Here is a 19027-nt window from a genome sequence, read left to right as displayed (position 1 = left end):
ACAGTTCACTCTTATTTCCAGTCTTAATCCAGATAAGATTTACAATCTCCTTTCTTTCTAAGGCAGCAGTCCTCAACCTTTTGAGAGTCACACCCCCCACTTACCCTGTGCATACCCCCCCCCCCCCCCGCAGGCTGGGAGCGGGACTGCGGACAGGGGCTGAGATTGGGATGGGAGTGGAGTCACAGCCAGGCTGTGGTGGGAGCTGGGCCCGCGGCCAGGTGATCTTCCACTCTTAGCCTTGCCCCCAGTCTCAGCCCCAGTTTGGGAATGGAGCCACAGTCAGTGGCTGAGGCTGGGGGCTGGCGCAGGGCCCGGAGTGGAGTTGCAGCTGGGCCATGGTGGGGGCATGCCGGGCCCCCAGCCAGGTGTGGAGCCACGCCGAGGCTGGGGACAGGGCCTGGTGAGGGGCCTGGAGGAGCTGGGGATATGGCTGGGGGTGGGACTGGAGCAGAGCTGGGGGTGGGGAGGGGCTTGGTGGCAGTCCCTCCATGCTTCCCTACGGGGGTGCGCCCCACACTTTGGGGACCTCTGTCCTAAAGCCTTTCCTTGGCTTCTTTATGCTGTTCAATAGTTTTCCCATTGCATCTGGGTTGACATAGGCTTTAAAATTGGTGTGTGGGTTGGGGAAGAGCCATGCTGGCTCATTTTAAGACAGATTCTCTGTTTTGGTTTAAAACAATCTGCAGTCACCTGTATCAGTCAGAGGCCTTTTTAGAAATTTCCCCTTATTTCATTAATGATTTGAACCAGACATCCTCCGTTCCTCTATTTCTCATTATTTTCAAGGCCTTCCTTCTACTTGCTAGTCTGGGCCTTTCTTTACAACACATATATATTTCCTTAACCAAACTTTAGCTAACTTTAATTCTTTAATTTCATAATGATCCTACATCTACACTATAAGATGGTGGGGGTGACTCCCATGCTTGCGTACATGTACTTGTGCTAGCTTGAGTATGTGTATGCTTGCAGGGAAATCGCATCCCTAGTGTATACATAGCCTATGATGTATCTGTTCTGCAATCCTCTGAAAACTGAGACTTTGGGAAATGCTGTTTAAAAAAAATAAGCTTTTCATATGGTTAATTATTTCTTTGTGTTGGTATTCATTTCTAACTCTTAAGAATAAGTTCAAGTTAGAATAATATTTGATATCTAAATTTCAGTGGCAAAAACTGTTGCTCTTTTGATTGAAAAATTTCTGTTCTTCTTTTTCTAGGCCTTCTGTCATTTTAGGAGTGACAAACCCTTTTTTTGCTAAAACACTCCAGCACTGGCCACACATCGTCCGAATAGGAGAGATTAAACTTCCAGGTAAAACATAAGCTCTACTACAGAACTCTGCTTCGAAGTGTAAAATATATTGACTTTTTTCATTTTTTACCTTTAGTGAAGTCTTGAACACTAATAAACGGATAACTTAATCTAAATGCTTTGTGAGCCAGTTTCCAGGATTGAGTTTATTATGCAAAACAGTGTTAACCATGTTTCTCATGAAATTTAAGGATGTTAAATGAACTCAAACTCTCAAAAATATTGTAGGGGTGGTACTTAATGTAAAGTCCATCTAGCATTCTATTTTTCTGTCTTCAAGGTAGGAGGTAAGGATACTTATTAGCTCCTGTGTTTTTATCTTTAAAAACTCAAACAATTCTGTTTTCATACCTCTGCCAAGAAAATAATAGCTGAAACTTTTGCTAATGTGTCACTCATGAAATTCAGTTAGTTTCTGATGGTTTTTTTTAAGACAAGGACAAAGTCCTATCGGTTCCGGCACCGGTGATCGCCAAGCTACAATGGTGGTCCTGCCCGGCCAATATGCTCCAGGGAATTCCCTTCCAGGGCCCAATCCTGTCACTGGACCTAGTGTCCGACGTGTCAGACTTTGGCTGGGGGCCCACATAGGGAACTCACAGACCCACGGAATGTGATCAGCCGCGGAGCTGTCCCTTCACATAAACGTCAGGAAACTCAGGGCGATATGCTTAGCCTGTGTTGCATTCAGCTCACAGCTACACGGCAAGGTGGTCAGAGTTCTCACGGACAACACTGCCGCGATGTTTTACATCAACAGGCAAGGTGGAACGAGGTCTTTGGCCCTCTGCCGGGAAGCCCTCAGCCTCTGAGAGTTCTGTGTAGCCCACGACATCTCCCTGAAGGCTTTCCACCTGCCAGGCATCAACAACACACAGGCTGATCGCTTGAGCAGGGTTTTCTCCTCCCAACACGAGTGGTCACTCCACTCGGAGGTCACTCACAAGCTCTTCCGAGCATGGGGCACTCCTCAAGTAGACCTGTTTGCAACCCAACAGAACCGCCATTACCCCATGTTTTGTTCCGGGTGGTGGTGGGGGGGTAGGGAGGAATGCGATCTCAGATGCCTTCCTCCTGTCATGGTCAGGTCAACTCCTTTATGCCTTTCCCTCGTTTCCCCTCATCAGCAAGGTCCTGGAGAAAGTAAAAACGGACAAGGCACACATCCTCCTGATCGCTTCAGCCTGGTCCCGGCAACATTGGTACAGACCCTCCTGGGCTTGCTGGTGGCCCCTCTGTGGCCATTGCCGCTCCGCCCGGACCTATTCTCCCAGGACCAGGGCTGCCTCCTCCACCCCAACCTAGCCGCCCTCCATTTGACAGCGTGGCCGCTCAGTGGCTAAATGCGGAGGAGGCAAAGTGTTCTGAAGGGGTCAGGCGTGTCCTCCTAGAAAGTAGGAAGCTATCCACGCGCCAAGCCTACCTAGCGAAGTGGTCCTGGTTCTCCAGGTGGGCAGGCGAGCGGGGTACTTCCCCAATGGCTGTCCCACTCCCACTTATCCTTGAGTACTCCTTCACCTTAGAACTCAGGGCCTGGCGCCTTCCTCCATCAAGGCGCACCTGGTCGCTATTTTGGTGTTCCACCTGCTGGTCCAGGGCTGCTCCGTTTTCTCCCATGCCATGACTGGGCGTTTCCTCAAAGGACTTGACTGGTCCTTTCCTAATGCTAGAACCCCAGTTCCTCAGTGGGATCTAAACTTGGTGTTATCCCGTCTCACGGGGGCCCCGTTCTTCGAGATGTGTTGCTTATGTCTATTCCACATTCCGCCCTCCTTTCCCTCTGTCAGAGTTGGTTTGGCAAGAAGGAACTGAGGGTGAGGGGAGCGCGTGGCTCCCCTTATAGCGCGCTATAGAGGCGCCACTCCAGAGGTTGCAGCAGTGCTCCCCCTACGGGTATTGCTAATGGAAAAACTTCCGGCACCGGTGCACGTGGCGAGAACACACACCTACTGTGGAATAGACACGAGCAACACATCTCGAAGAATGCCAGTTAGGGAACAGGTAACTGTCCTTTTCCAATTTTCTTCAATATAGAGGATTTTTAATATTTTTTTATTTTAATGCAGTTTTGTTCAATGGAAAGTCTGCAAGACTTAGTTTATCTATTACATTTTCATATCTATTTTAGTTGGGATGCTTACCTGCACTTCTGATATCTCGTGTCATTAGGCAATGTACTGAATAAAAATAAGGATTTGTAAATACATGTGTTATTTTGTATTATACAATGTATTAATTGTGGTGCATGCACCCAAAGAAAAGATTTTTAAGGTGGTGGTGATTTTAAATATTTTGGCAGGTGAAGTTCCAAAGCAAGTGAAAGTGAAAAAGCTGAAGAACCTAAAGACTTTGGATTCTAAACCTGGTAATAAGCTTGATCATCATAAAAACATAAGCCTTACCATTTTCTTTACTAAAAATGCATACCTTAGCTGTTTTTTGGCTGTATTCTTTTTTTTTTCTTCCAGGTGTTTATACATCTTATAAGCCATACTTGAACAGAGATGAAGAAATTATAAAACAGTTACAAAAGGTAAACGTGCAGAGATCTGTTTATTGAAACAGTTTTGTATGTTGGTAGATCTTTTTCTTCATATATGGGTTGTCAAGTATGTAGACGGAACTCTGAGTATGTCTACACTACGGGATTATTCCGATTTTACAGAAACCGATTTTTGGAAACAGATTGTATAAAGTCGCGTGCACGCGGCCACACTAAGCCTGATGGGGCCAAAAATTTGTCGCGGGGGGTTATGGGTAAATGTTGTCAGTCAATCCTCCCTCCGTGAAAGCAACGGCAGACAATCATTTCGCACCCTTTTCCCTGGATTGCCCGGGCAGACACCATAGCACGGCAACCATGGAGCTCATTCAGCCTTTTTTCACTGTCACCGTATGTCTACTGGATGTTGCTAACAGACGCGGTACTGCAGTGCTACACAGCAGCATTCATTTGCCTTTGCAAGTTAGCAAAGACGGTTACCAGACATACTGTACCGTCTGCTGCTGTCATGGGTGCTCCTGGCCGGCCTCGGTGAGGTTGGTCGGGGGCGCCTGGACAAAAATGAGAATGACTCCCCATGTCATTCTCTTCTTTAAGTTTTGTCTAATGGAGAGTCAGTCCTGCCTAGAATATCAGGCAAGCCTACTAAAGAACCAGAGAGGCAAACGGCTGCTCTGGGTCAGAGCCCCAGACATCCCACAGAAATGATGAGCTGCATGCCATTCTAGGGGGTGCCCCTGCAACAACGCCACCCGTTGCTTCCCTCCTTCTCTACCCCTCCTGGGCTACCGTGGCAGTTATCCCCCCATTTATGTGATGAAGTAATAAAGAATGCATGAATAAGAAACAACACTGACTTTATTGCCTCTGCAAGCAGAGATCGAAGGGAGGAGGGGAGCGGAGGGCAGCCTCCAGCTGCCATGATATTCCAGGCAGGAGTGAATCTCCATTAGACAAAACTTAAAGAAGAGAATGACCTGGAGTCATTACCATTTTTCCCCAGGCACCCCCGGCCGACCTCACCGAGGCCAGCCAGGAGCACTCATGGGACGACGATGACGGATATCAGTCATACTGTACCGTCTGCCGTCCGCAAGGCAAGGGAAGGGGATGCTGCTGTGTAGCGCTGCAGCACTGCGTCTGCCAGCAGCATCCAGTAGACATACAGTGACATTGAAAAAAGGCGAGAAACGATTTTTTTCCCTTTTGCCTTCACAGAGGGAGGAGGCGTGGGGCTGACGACATATACCCTGAACCACCCGCAACAATGTTTTTGACCCTTCAGGCTTTGGGAGCTCAGCCAAGAATTCAAATGGTTTTCAGAGAGTGCAGGAACTGTGGGATAGCTACAGTCAGACGCCCCTCCGTCCGTGAGTGTCCATTTGATTCTTTGGCTTTCTGGTACGCTTGTCTCAGCTCCTTAGTTTCACGCAGCACTGTGTTGAGTCCCTGTTGTGGCCTCTGTCCATCGTGGCCTTGGAGATTTTTTCAAATGTTTTGGCATTTCGTCTATTGGAACAGAGTTCTGATAGAACAGATTCATCTCCCCATACAGTGATCAGATTCAGTAACTCCAATACAGTCCATGCTGGAGCTCTTTTTTGATTCTGGGACTGCATGTTCTGACCTGTGCTGATCAGTTCTCCACACTGGGCAAACAGGAAATGAAATTCAAAAGTTCGCTGGGCTTTTCCTGTCTACCTGGCCAGTGCATCCGACTCCAGATTGCTGTCCAGAGCGGTCACAATGGTGCACTGTGGGATAGCTCCCGGAGGCCAATACCGTCGAATTGCGGCCACACTAACCCTAATTCGAAATGGCAATACCGATTTGAGCACTACTCCCCTCGTCGGGGAGGAGTACAGATATTGATATTAAGGGCCCTTTATATCGAAATAAAGGGCTTCGTTGTGTGGACGGGTGCAGGGTTAATTTGGTTTAACGCTGCTAAATTCGAGATAAACTCGTAATGTAGACCAGGCTTCACAGACTAAAACAAAAAACTCTGAAAATATCAACTTGGACACTTATGTCTTTGCCCTGCCTGAGCTGATTCAAACATTGTCTTCTAGAAGCATTTGTCTTCCTGTCAGCAGTTGTAGTCGTGCTTTTTAAAAAAATAATAATAATAATGGTGGAATTTAAAAAAAAATTGGGTAAGAATCCAGAGAGTTTAGATGATTAACCAAAGTCTGTCCATGCTTTTTCCAACCTCTTCAGCCTAGAAATCTCGTGTGTGAGTTTTCTCAACTCAAAATTTCCTAGCTTTGACTGGTTTATGGTTATTCTCAGAATATTTTTTTCTCCTAGTGTTTCGGTTTCCTTTCCTAGATTAACTTGAAATACAGAGATCATGTAAAAACATAATAAAAAAGAAACAGAAATCACTGTGATCTATATTAAGACTATTAAAATGCAACACAATTAATAGTGTTAGTGATTTCTCTACAGCAATGCCTTAAGTCTGTTTTAAATAGGTGTACATCAGTGGAGTGTGAACCTGGTCTTTGATGAGTCTCCTAATTGTTTAGTAATTAAGAAATCTTTTTGTCATATGTTGGAATAATAGATTATTACTATGGTTGCTTCTTACAGGGTGTACAACAGAAACGTCCTGCAGAAGCCCAAAGTGTAATTCTTAGACGTTACTTCTTGGAACTGACACAAAGCTTCATCATTCCATTAGTAAGATGACATATGTAATATTTGTTGGCCAACACCTCTGATAACAATATATTTCTTCAGTATAAAAGCTATTGTCATAATTTCTTTCGAATAACTAGAGTTCAGGGCTGCCTTTGTGATTTTATTTTTTAAACATATAATTGGTCCTGCAGTTTTAATTTGCTCAGGTGTGCTAGGAAGATGATGATGGTGGTTTAGTAGTCTAAGCATCAGATTTGAAGCATTTTAGGTAATCGGTATATCTCCAATTATTACCTATCTCCTAGAGCTGGAAGGGACCTTGAAAGGTCATCGAGTCCAGCCCCCTGCCTTCACTAGCAGGACCAATTTTTGCCCCAGATCCCTAAGTGGCCTCCTCAAGGATTGAACTCATAACCCTGGGTTTAGCAGGCCAATGCTCAAACCACTGAGCTATCCCTCCGCCTGAAACCACAGGTTCAGATCCCAGCAGGGTACATTTATCTGTGTATCCCTAAAGGCAGATACTGTGAGGTAGTCTTTCAGATGAGACCTCAGCTGCAGAGATCCTGTCTGTTCTAAATGGACACTAATGATTCCATAGTTTTTTTTGTTTTTTTTTTACTTTGAGTACTTCCTCTAACTCTTCACATATTCTTTGAATAAACTTTCTCTCCCAACATTGAACATGCAGTCAACTGCTTAGTTGTCTCCTTTAATCCCAGAGCTGGCTGGATTTCAGTGGTGTTGAATGTACATAGTTTATAAATCACTTTGTGATGAGAAGAGCTATATAAATGTATATTATTATACTTTGTTATGATAGCTGAGAAGACTGTTCTAGGCAGCCTTTTTCAACCAAGTGGCATATTACCGCGAATTGATTAAAAATACAGTGGCTCCAAGATCAGGATTTTGTTTCTTAAATTATTTTTCTTCCTTCTCAGGAACGTTATGTGGCAAGCCTGATGCCCCTGCAAAAGAGCATATCTCCATGGAAGGTAAGGAAATAATCCTTGAATGAGCTGAAAATGTTTGTGACTAAAGAAAACTCATACTTAAGCTGCCAAAAACTTGGTTTCTTTTGTAGAGTCCACCACAGTTGAGACAATTCAGCCAAGAAGACTTTATGAAAACACTTGAGAAAGCAGGACCACAGCTCACCTCTGGATTAAAGGGAGACTGGATAGGACTTTACAGGTCACTTTTTAAAATGAGACCCCCAATTTGTATGTAAATACAGTGATGCCTAACACGTTACATGCCCTTTTTGTTTTGGGGGCAAATCTAATTGTTCTTATAACTGAATATTATGCAAAAGGATTTATTTACATAGTTCGTGTCTAATCAAACAAATTCATAATGTTTAGCAAACTTTAAATATCCATTTAGATATGCCCCTCTGGGTAACCTGTTAATGGTTTTCATGTGACAGTGCAAAGTATTATAGATCACTATATTCTAGTATTAAAAAAATTACTAGATAAATGGGAAGAAAAGCTTTTCAGTAGGGAGCTCTAAATAGCTGAATGTGGGATCTCATCGTTTCATCCTGGTAAGTCTTATATTCTGGACTCATTTTATCCCCAGAACATCTCTTCTGTCTATTTGGCTGTAATTGTAGTACCTTCTCAAATGGGAAGTTAAGATGCACAGTTTTCCTGATGGAATGGCCAGCAAGAGTGCTGGGTAAAGCACCTCTTTCACTCCATCTTTTATACATCATAGTGCTTTGATACTACAGGGGGATCCAGTGGATATAGCGTACTTGGATTTTCAGAAAGCCTTTGACAAGGTCCCTCACCAAAGGCTCTTAAGCAAAGGAAGCTGTCATGGGTAAGAAGGAACTTCCTCTCATGGATTGGTAACTGGTTAAAAGATAGGAAACAAAGGATAGAAATAAATGGTCAGTTTTCAGAATAGAGAGACGTAAATAGTGGTGTCCCCCAGGGGTCTGTTCTGGGACCAGTTCTATTCAACATGTTCATAAATGATCTGGAAAAAGGGGTAAACAGTGAGGTGGCAAAATTTGCAAATGATACAAAACTATTCAAGACCGTTAAGTCCCAAGCAGACTGTGAAGAGCTATAAAAGGATCTCACAAAACTTGGTGACTGGGCAGCAGAATGGCAGATGAAATTTAGTGCTGATAAATGCTAAGTAGTGCACATTGGAAAACATAATTCCAACTATACGTATAAAATGATGGGATCTAAGTTAGCTGTTACCACTCAAGAAAGAGATCTTGAAGTCATTGTGGATAGTTCTCTGAAAACATCCACTCAATTTGCAGCAGCAGTCAAAAAAGTGAACAGATTGTTGGGAATCATTAAGAAAGGGATAGATAATAAGACAGAAAATATCATATTGTCTCTATGTAAATCCATGGTATGCCCACAACTTGAATGCCGCATGCAGATGTGGTCACCCCATCTCAAAAAAAGATATATTGAAATTGGAAAAGATTCAGAAAAGGGCAACAAAAATGATTAGGGGTATAGAATGGCTGCCATATGAGGAGAGATTAATACTGGGACTTTTCAGCTTGGAAAAGAGACGGCTAAGGGGAGATATGATAGAGGTCTATAAAATCATGATTGGTGTGGAGAAAGTAAACAAGAAAGTGTTATTTACTCCTCCTCCTAACACAAGAACTAGGGGTCACCAAATGAAATTAATAGGCAGCAGATTTAAAACAAAGTATTTTTTCACACAATGCACAGTCAACCTGTGGAACTCCTTGCCAGAGGATGTTGTGAAGGTCAAGACTATAACAGGGTTCAAAAAGAACTAGATAAATTCACAGAGGATAAGTCCATCAGTGGCTGTTAGCCAGGATGGGAGAGGATGGTGTCCCTAGCCTCTGTTTGCCAGAAGCTGGGAATGGGTTACAGGGAATGGATCACTTGATGATTACCTGTTCTGTTCATTCCCTCTGGGGCACCTGGCATTGGCCACTGTCGGAAGACAGGATACTGGGCTAGATGGACCTTTGGGCTGACCCAGTATGGCCGTTCTTATGTACAATGATAGGCTCTTTTTAAAAAATGCTTCTGTCTTTCAAAATGCAATTGGTAAGATCATCTTTGAGGCTTATGTTCCTGACCAAATCATAGTTTTCTTTGAGTTCTTCCTCTAGTCCCCCAAGACATTACTTTTTGTCTTGACCCTGTAAGGCTCTTCATAACTTAGCCTCACCCTCTCTATCTGACCTAGTATCATACTGTACTGTTGAGCCCTGCCTTCACTCTGCCAAAATTCTTAGCTTTTACTGCCCATCTGACAACTTTTTCCTTAAGCATCTTTGCCACGCCACCCCTTATACTTTTTTTTTAAATCTCTACTATAATCGTTACAGCTAGTACCTTTATCTTCTTTACATGCCCCCTTAACACTCACCTCTGCTGTGATGCCTCCAAAACCCTGCTTGCTGATCATGGATAGGCAGATGTTTTTCCTACTCCCATACGTTTAGACTTGGCCAGTCCTCACTGTACCTTTTTATCCTAATTTTAAAAAGAAAGGAACTAACCAAGTTGTGTTAATCCTTCTCCATGTTTATTTTCCTTGAATGTTATATCTCCATTTTTCTATCTTTTGTGAAGTCCTCCAGGACAGGTTTTGTCTCTAACATATGTGTGCACAGCACCCAGCATAATCAGGTCCTAGTCCTTGGGTGATACCATAATATAAATCTTTACGAATAATCCCTATAAACAGAAATAGATGGCTATATAGTACTCGTATACCTATCCATATGGGAAGTAAGAATCCCGAGGTCAAAGAAGCTGTGTTATATTAACTCCTAAACTCATGAAGAACTAGCAAGAGCGATAATAATCATGAAACTCTTTAGTTCTCAGTCACCTTTCCTTTCATTAGAATGGAAACTGTTCGCCAAAGCGTAATGGCAGGGGACATCAAATTGTTTTTGATAATCAACATTTCAAATAAAACAACAAGTCATTTAAATACAAGCATCTTTGTGCCTGAAGACTTCATAAGGACTTCAGAGCATAAGGCTTTTTGGTGTGTTTTTTTGAAGGGACACAGAAACCTGTTTCAGAAATAGTGACATTTTTTAATAAGTGTTCCACTACGTAACTTTCCTTCCCAAGCAGAATTAATAATTTTTCTGAAAGATGAAAACCTTCTAATTGATATTTATATCCTCCTCCCCATAACAAAACTACTATACAGTCTTGTGAAGTTGTGTAAGAGACTTGATGATGGAGGAAAAAGAAAGAATTGAATTGAGAATGTAATTTAAAATATAAATTTGTTTGCACTGTTTTATTGAAGACACTTCTTGAAATCTCCAAACTTCAATGGCTGGTTCAGGACCCGGCGGAAGGAAATGACACAGAAGTTGGAGGCCCTCCATTTAGAAGCGCTCTGTAATGAGGTAAGAAAAGTATGATTTTTTTTTCTTTTAGTGATTTATAAAAAAAATTTTCTTTTACATCAAAACTTTGCTCCATGTTTCAGAAGTGTTCTCTCCTCACCACCTGTCAACTGTAATAGTTAAAAAGATTGAGACACTTGTCAGAATGTTTTATTTCAACTAAAAACATAAAAATAAAAAAAGTTAAATTGCAGTTTGAAACACTTAAAAAAAAATAAAAAATCTCTGCAGCATTTGGAACCTAAAGGGTGTGCTAATGCTGGAGAACTGGAAAATGAAATTGACCAGCCTGTGTTTGTCTTAAGATGACAAATGCATAAATAGTGAGAAGTAGTATATTGCAGTAATGTTCTAAATACACCTCTATCCCAATATAATGCAGTTGTAGGGAGCCAAAAATCCCTACCGCGTTATAGGTGAAATGCCGTTACATCGGGGTAGCGGTGGCAGGGCTGCAGCAGTGATTTAAAGAGCCCGGGGTTCCGGCCACAGGGAGCCCCAAGGCCCTTTAAATCGCTGTCGGAGCCCCGCTGCAACAGCTCCGGATAGCAGCGGCAGGGCTCCAGCAGTGATTTAAAGGGCCCAGGGCTCCGCAGCAGGTGGAGCCTCGGACCCTTTAAAGCGCCGCCGGAGCCCCGCTGCTACCGTGCTATACGCGAACCCATGTTATATCGGGTTGCGTTATAGCGGGGTAGAGGTGTATACTAGAAGTTTTTCAAAAGTAAATTAATGGTTTTGTTGAAAGTAGTGTGTGTTTATGTATGTAAATATTTCAGCATTATGAATTTTTATCCTTAAAGGACTTGCTTTTCTGGAGTCAGAAACATACTGAAGTAGAAACAGTGGATCTTGTCTTAAAGCTAAAGAATAAACTGGTATGTAACTATAGTAAGTACAGAAGAAATTTGTCACTTCATATTGTAGAGTGAGTGTGTTTGTGTGTTTTACATCCACTTCAAATTGAACTGAATGTTCCTCACAAGACTTTGATAGCTCAGAAGATAGATGGTGATCATCCAGGTCACTAATTCAAATGTGGATGGCCCAGTTCAGCAGTAACCAAAAGGCTGGTGGCTGAACAGTACTTAGAATCATGGAATCTCAGGGTTGGAAGGGACCTCAGGAGGTCATCTAGTCCAACCCCCTGCTCAAAGCAGGACCAAGCCCAACTAAATCATCCCAGCCAGGGCTTTGTCAAGCCTGACCTTAAAAACCTCTAAGGAAGGAGATTCCACCACCTCCCTAGGTAACCCATTCCAGTTCTTCACCACCCTACTAGTGAAAAAGTTTTTCCTAATGTCCAACCTAAACCTCCCCCTCTGCAACTTAGATGGTTTAATTGATTGTTTCAGTCCTGTGCCTAGCTGACATCTCAAAACTCACTTGAACAGGATCCATGGCTTCCTGAGTGTCCCCCTCATGGCCAGAGGTTGCTCTCCAGCACCTTTCCTCTGTTTTCCTCTCTTCAGGGCCCCTGAAATAATTGCACACGGGCTTTTCTCTGGGTTTACATCACCCCTGCCTAGTGCTGGTTTAATAACAGAAACTGTTCAAAACAATCCTCAGGGTCCCAAAATACAATCCATCACCACAACCCAAAAGTTAATACTTAGCTCTGGCATCTTCTGTCACAGCCAGAGCTCTTCTTCTGTTCCAGTCTGTTGTCCCATCTCTTCCAAGCTGGAGCTCAGCCTTCTGGCACTGATCTCTAAGCCCATACCCAATCAGGGGAGTCCTATTTCCAACTCATTGGTCTCTGGCCTCCAAACTCTCCTGATGTCAGCATCTTTCCAGCAGGAGCCTTTCTCACGCCCTGCAGTGGCCTGGGCTTTCTGCTGCTCTTTATAGGAAAATCACCTGATCTCGCTTGTGGCTCATTTAGTAATCAGGGTTGGCTAGCCCTAGGCCCTCCATACCTTGAGGAACAAGCCACCCAGTTACACTTACTGATGTTGGCAATCTAAGCAGAGCTGCCAAAATTAAGGGCTCAGTCCTGCTCCCATTGAAGCCAATGTGTGTTTTGCCACTGACTCCAATAGGAGCAAGACTGAGTCCTAAATGAACCTGGAAACCAAACTTGCCTTGATTCCTGGAAGTTTGTCCAAATCAAGGTTGAAATAAGCTGGTGGTATGAGGGGAAGCTTGCATTCCCACTGTCCACGTATCTGTTAATTAGATGGAGGACTTCAGATCCATTAGTCTGATTTCTTTTATGAACATTACATTCACTTGCAGTTTTTTAATTGAAAAATGTGTTTAATTGTGCTTCCTATAGTTCCAGGCTGACAGAGAACATCTACCCATGAAACCTGACACTATGGAAAAGCTACAGATGCACATTGATGCAATTATACTAGCACTCCCAGATGACTTACAGGATATTCTGCTCAAAACTGGTACAACATGATTTGTATTAGGATTTTTATGCTGCAAACACACAACATATTCCAAAGCTTCACGGAAGAGACTGGCAGAGATCAATGGACTGGAGCTGCAAATGGTATACTAACACTTGTAATTGACAGTAGTAATAGTGGAAAAACAATTTTTAGCTTTTCTTTTAAAATAGAAACCTACAGGGGTTCCACTTAAATACTGATGGAACTAAAGAATTTCTGTGTTCATTATGTTTAAAACCAAGTGCTCTTATTAACAACCTGTGGGTATATGAAATTATGAAACATGCAGGACCACAATGCAATGCTGGCATTGCAGAATGTTTTTTTTTTAAATTGGTGCCGCTGTGCACAGTAATGTTAACTCAGGGGGAAGCAACATTCACATTGGCTTTGTAAAGAGACTGTCCCATTTAAGGTAATATCTAATTGTTTTTAATGCCTTCTTTCTTTAGATATTTTTAATCTGATGTTAAAAACTAACAGCCATGCTATTGTGACTTGGATGAAGTACATAATAGTTGAGGAATTGTGTTGGCAAATCAAAATTTTATGATATATAGAACTGCTATTAGCAGAGACAAATGAAAGCATTAAATAGGCTATTAATCTTGTTTTACTTTTTTACTTTTTTTTTTCTTCAATGATTATATTACATCTGCCTCTGGACAGAAAAGAAGGCATCTGTTAAATATATCCTAAGAAAGAGAAACTGGTATATTTTCCTTTAACTTTGTCCATTTAAGGTCAGATAATGGGTAATTGTCTTCACAGGCCTTAATGCTTACCCCAGATTAGTTGTATTTTTATCATTGAACAATTAAAATAATTTTAAAGCTGAACTGCTGAAATTAAGGATTTAAGTTTCCATTAATCTTAACTATATAGTCTGCATCACAAAATATAAAGTGTTGCTTACTAAATATACCAAGTTTAATGTTACTGTTGCTCATCCTGTAATAGATGTCAGTAGTGCTAACTGGCACAGAATCCACTGTAGTTGAGGATCATTGTAGTAGTAATCTTAAGGTGTGCTTTTCTCTCCTGCCAGGAAATGATTGTATTAGACTGTTTTTTAGGAGGAGGAAATGGGGAGGAGAGAGGAGACTATATTACTTTCAGCTGAAGGAATCTTGGGGATTGTTGAGACTATATCCAGAAGGAGTTGCAGCACAGTTAAGCTACTTAAAATACATGCATACAGTAAACATGCATAAATAATAATTTTTCATTCTATATTAAGCAACAAGAATTTGTTGCCACTAGATCACCTTAAACCAAGAAAACTAAGACTGGTATAAGAAGTGCACATTTGCTCTGCATGCAAAGAGTGACTTTGAGGATCCATTCCAAGCAGGATAAGATGAAGCCATGATGTACAAATAAATACAGTACATACTTTATACTCTTAGATGACAAGTGGTTCACAGTGAGCAAAAGATTCTGCTTTACGTACTTTGGGTAGAATACGAAGTCTTGTAACGTTGCAATCCTGCTATGGAAAAAATGCCTTTGTATGATAAATGTTTCATACTATCTTTCTAAAAATGTCTTATTTAGGTATAAACTGTCACATTGTTATTTTTAAGAAAATACGTATTTTAATACTTTTACAGTTTATATAACATTCATGATCAGAAGTTAGTTTAACGAATTGTATCAAGACTGTCATTTAAATTATACCACTATGGCATTAATTAATCTCTAACTTGCAATTTGTTTTGCACAGCTGATGACTAGCATTTCTAACCCTGAAACTGAAAAGTGGCCATTAAAATATTTAACTGAAGCACTGTATGATATCTTATAACTGTGTAAACTGGCATCAATTATGTCAGCCTATTACCACTTGACTGAAAATATGTATTTTTGTAAAAGGAAATAAATGTCAATCTTTTGGAATGTTTATTTAGGTTACTTGTTCAGCAAATCAAATGTCTAAATTATCTCCTGCACTGAGGAATTGTTGAAGCTGTTCAGCAGCCTACAGAGACTGTTCCTTATTTGCCCCTCTGCCAGAACCCTTATCATTTGTCTCACTACAACAGCAGAGAAGACACCCTCTTCTCTCCTCCTCCCCCACCCCCACCACGCACACACAGCAGCAATCGCTACTAGACTCAAAGGAGAATGTGAGGGTATGTGACTGGGAGAAGACTCTAGGGGGATGGGGAGTAGATGAAAAAGGAAAGGGAAAACTCTGGACAAGGGAAGCAGAGAGAGGAAGGAAGGTGATGCAGTATAAGGAAATAAGTTGTGAAATAACTGTGAGTGGGGGGACAAGACGTTTTGGAGGGACAGACAAGGGAAGAAGTCCTAAGGAGGAAGAGAGGGGGGAAAATGAGCAGGAAAGAAGGGCAATGACCTCACAGAAGGAAGGTGAGATGATGCCAGATGCTTCTGCCTACTTTTCACCCTCTGAAAATGCCTGAGGGAATTGAGGAGACAATCTGCTTGGGCCTTCTGCAAGCTAACAAATTGAAGCATCAGTGACAGATATGGAGCTCCCCTGTGACAATTTATGAATACTGTATGTTGGTCTGGTTCCTGGGATGCTTACAGTATGAATGTATTGCTTTTAGTGTAATAGGGGACTGTCTGGAAAAACAAGCAGGAAAGAAAAGAATGGCCCAATATAGCCACCTCTCAGCAAACAGTTAAAAGTTGTTAAGGGTCAACACAAGAACTAAACATAAACAGGACAGGTGAAATATTATCATGTAAAGCAACCATAAACACATGAAAAGACCTAGGTTTACAATTTATGATTAAAACTCTACTATCTACACAATATACATAGACATAAAATGTAAAAACTTAAATAACTTAGAAACAGTAGCCAATCAGTTGTTTTAATTGTCATATTTGAATTCAGCACATCAAAATACATAATAAATAGCACATTTTATCTCTGAAGCAGACGACTTCTCAAAAATTGTAGACCAGTGTAATCAAGTCCTTATAATAGAAATCATCTGTTAAAGTAATTCCTGATAAGCCTAAAGCATCTTTTGATAATTATCTTATTAATTGCAGAATACATCTGCCTCATCTAGGTTACAAGTGGTTCCTTTCTGGACATTTCTTTAAGGGTCAAGAGTTGAGTACAAAAGACACAATCCATTATTTAACAACACACTAAGGTCTAGCTAAAATTCAGTGTTATCGATAATGCACTAGGGTCAGCTAAAGTTCCAAGTAAATCAGGGATAATAGAGTACAGGCCTACTAGGACAAAGATGTTCATTTATTTAAAACAAAACCCTCTTTAACACTAGCCAGCACCTTTGATTAACGCAACAGTTCCTGGGATTTCTGGTCAAGAAATTGAATTTAATACAAAAATAATAAAGGATTAATATTTACTATCCAATATAAACACACAAGCTTGCTTGACGCTTTTCCCTTTGATGTTAGTTTCCACCCACCCCATATTCTATTTTGGTAACTGGCAGTGAAGATTTTCCTTGAATTCCAGTGCTTGGGAATGGGCAAGTCTCTGACTTCTCTGCAAAACTTAGGAGCACCCCAACTAGTGCAGGGACATGAGAGCCTTGGGTTCTTCTTCGAGTGCTTGCTCATATTGATTCCAATTAGGTGTGCGCACGCTGCGTGCACGTTCGTCGGAAGATTTTTACCCTAGCAAAACTCGGTGGGTCGGCTGGGTCGCCCCCTAGAGTGGCGCCGCCATGGCACCAGATATATACCCCTGCCGACCCAACGGCCCTTCAGTTCCTTCTTACCGCCCGTGTCAGTCGTTGGAACAGTGGAGCGCGGCTTAGCTGATCTCCACTTCCCTAGCTACTCGTAGTTATCTCGTTATTTCTTGTGTATATAGTTGAAATTTCTATAGTTGTAGTTAATTTTATTCGTTCTATAACATAGTGTATATAGTTAAGAGGAGTTTGGGGATTAGCCCCTTCCCCGCACCCGGTGCTGGGGCCCATGCCCGGTTCACCGGGTTTCAAACCGTGCTCGGCCTGTCACAAGCCAATGCCAATAGGAGATCCCCACGACTCCTGCCTTAAGTGCCTCGGGGAATCCCACCTCGCCAATAAGTGCTGGATCTGCAAGGCCTTTAACCCGAGGACGAAAAAGGAGCGGGACTTTCGTCTCAAACAGCTCCTGATGGAGGCAGCTCTTACTCCTCCGCCCTCGGCGCTGAGCGCTGGACAATCCACTCGCAGAAGCGCTTCTTCGGCACCGGATCGCACCGGTACTGCTAAGGCCTCTCGGCACCGGTGTCTGTTTGGCACCGTTCTCTCTCCCCGCGGGTGAAGAGACATAAGACTCCTGCTGCTTCCGTGCCACCTGCACCGCAGCCAGAGCACCCGGCTAAGTCGGACCGCCCGGCACCTACACCTGCCATGGCATCGACAATGTTAGCACCGTCGATTCCGGTCCCTCAAGGGCCATCGAGTCTGGTTCCTGAAAGCTCCCCGGCGTGAGCCGTGGTTGAGCTCACAATTCCCTCCACGCCGGAGACATTTTCCACGGAGAGGGAGCTGATCGCGATGAGAGTCTGCGGTGCCGCACCGCTGGTGCGGGTCATACAATCTATAGGCAAGCCTGCCTTGATGAGACCACCCTCTGTCGGCACCGCAGAGCGGCACCACTCACAATCGCGATCCCACCGGCATTCTCGGTCCCGTCGCCGATCCCGGTCCCGACGCCGCTCGCAGTCCCGGCACCGCTCCCCTTCTCAGTACCGGTCGCACTCGCGGCACCAATCAGCGTCCCGTTCGCCGGCCCGGTACTCTCGGCACTGATCCAGCTCCAGGCACCGTGACTCTCGCAGCCGCTCCAGATGCCGAGCTTCAAGATCCCAGTCGACCTCCCGGCACCGCTCCGGTCGTAGGTCTCGATCTCGTTCCCGGTACCGGTATGGCTCCCAGTACTGATCCCCGGTGCCGCGCAGAGCGAGATCAATCAGAGAGGGAGACTTTTCCCAGGGTTTTTCAGCCCCTCCTTGGCCATCTTGACACGCATCGGTGTCGTCTCATGCGGACAGTTCCTATGCACAGGACCGTGACTCCGATGTGCCCACCAGAGTCTTCCAGGAGACCCAGGCCCAAGATCAAGGCCCCCATCAGTGGTCATTCTGGACACCTTGGGCGTATCACCAGGCCCAAGGTGTACCTCCAGTCCCATCTCGCTCTGCTCCATCGGAGCACTGGGTGCCGGAGGTGACTGTCAGCCGCCCCCCTCCTACCAGTACGGAGGAAGCGCCTGTTCAGCCACCAGACTCCCAGATCCCACTAGAGCAAGAGGTCGTCCAAGAGCAAGAGTCCACGCAGGACCCGCTTGTCCCTGGCCTTTCCTCTTCCTCCTCTCCTGATGAGGCGGTGGCAGGGACATCCTCCACGGGCCCTCCTCCAATTGACTTGAGGGCCCATCAGGACCTCCTGAGATGTGTGGCACTCAATATGAATCTCCAGGTAGAGGAGGTCCCAGAGATAGAGGACCCGGTGGTGGATATTCTGTCGGCTGACACCCCCACAAGAGTGGCCTTACCATTTATCCGGACGATCCAGGCCAATGCTGATACCATCTGGCAGTCTCCAGCCTCTATTCCGCCTGCTGCCAGGGGAGTTGAACGCAAGTACATGGTGCCCTCTAAGGGGTACGAGTACCTGTATGTCCATTCTCCTCCCTGCTCCCTCGTTGTACAGTCTGTCAATGAGAGGGAACGCCATGGCCAGCAAGCTCCGGCTCCAAAATCGAAATAGGCTAGGTGCATGGACTTACTGGGCCGTAGGGTAT

The 19027-nt window shown here is 43.7% G+C and overlaps 1 protein-coding gene across 6 annotated transcripts in view; it reads left to right on the top strand.

Annotated features, from left to right (window-relative positions):
• Positions 1-15170, top strand: part of DENND6A (DENN domain containing 6A) — a 56660-nt gene extending 41490 nt beyond the window's left edge. For 4 of the 6 annotated variants that reach the window (XM_039546641.1, XM_039546638.1, XM_039546640.1 and 1 more), the window contains 9 exons: positions 1223-1317; positions 3617-3682; positions 3786-3850; positions 6416-6505; positions 7411-7464; positions 7554-7663; positions 10766-10868; positions 11669-11743; positions 13144-15170. In XM_039546641.1, coding sequence (XP_039402575.1) covers positions 1223-1317; positions 3617-3682; positions 3786-3850; positions 6416-6505; positions 7411-7464; positions 7554-7663; positions 10766-10868; positions 11669-11743; positions 13144-13275 — 790 coding nt within the window. In that variant the 3' untranslated portion in view covers positions 13276-15170. Of the gene's footprint in view, positions 1-1222; positions 1318-3616; positions 3683-3785; positions 3851-6415; positions 6506-7410; positions 7465-7553; positions 7664-10765; positions 10869-11668; positions 11757-13143 lie in introns of all 6 variants that reach the window. The other 2 variants (XR_005601143.1, XM_039546639.1) reach the window with 2 other exon arrangements.
• Positions 15171-19027: the final 3857 nt, after the last annotated feature.

Source organism: Mauremys reevesii, linkage group 7 (assembly GCF_016161935.1).
Source record: "Mauremys reevesii isolate NIE-2019 linkage group 7, ASM1616193v1, whole genome shotgun sequence".
NCBI classification, from domain to species: Eukaryota; Metazoa; Chordata; order Testudines; family Geoemydidae; genus Mauremys; species Mauremys reevesii.
This window is presented reverse-complemented; position numbering and strand designations above follow the sequence as displayed.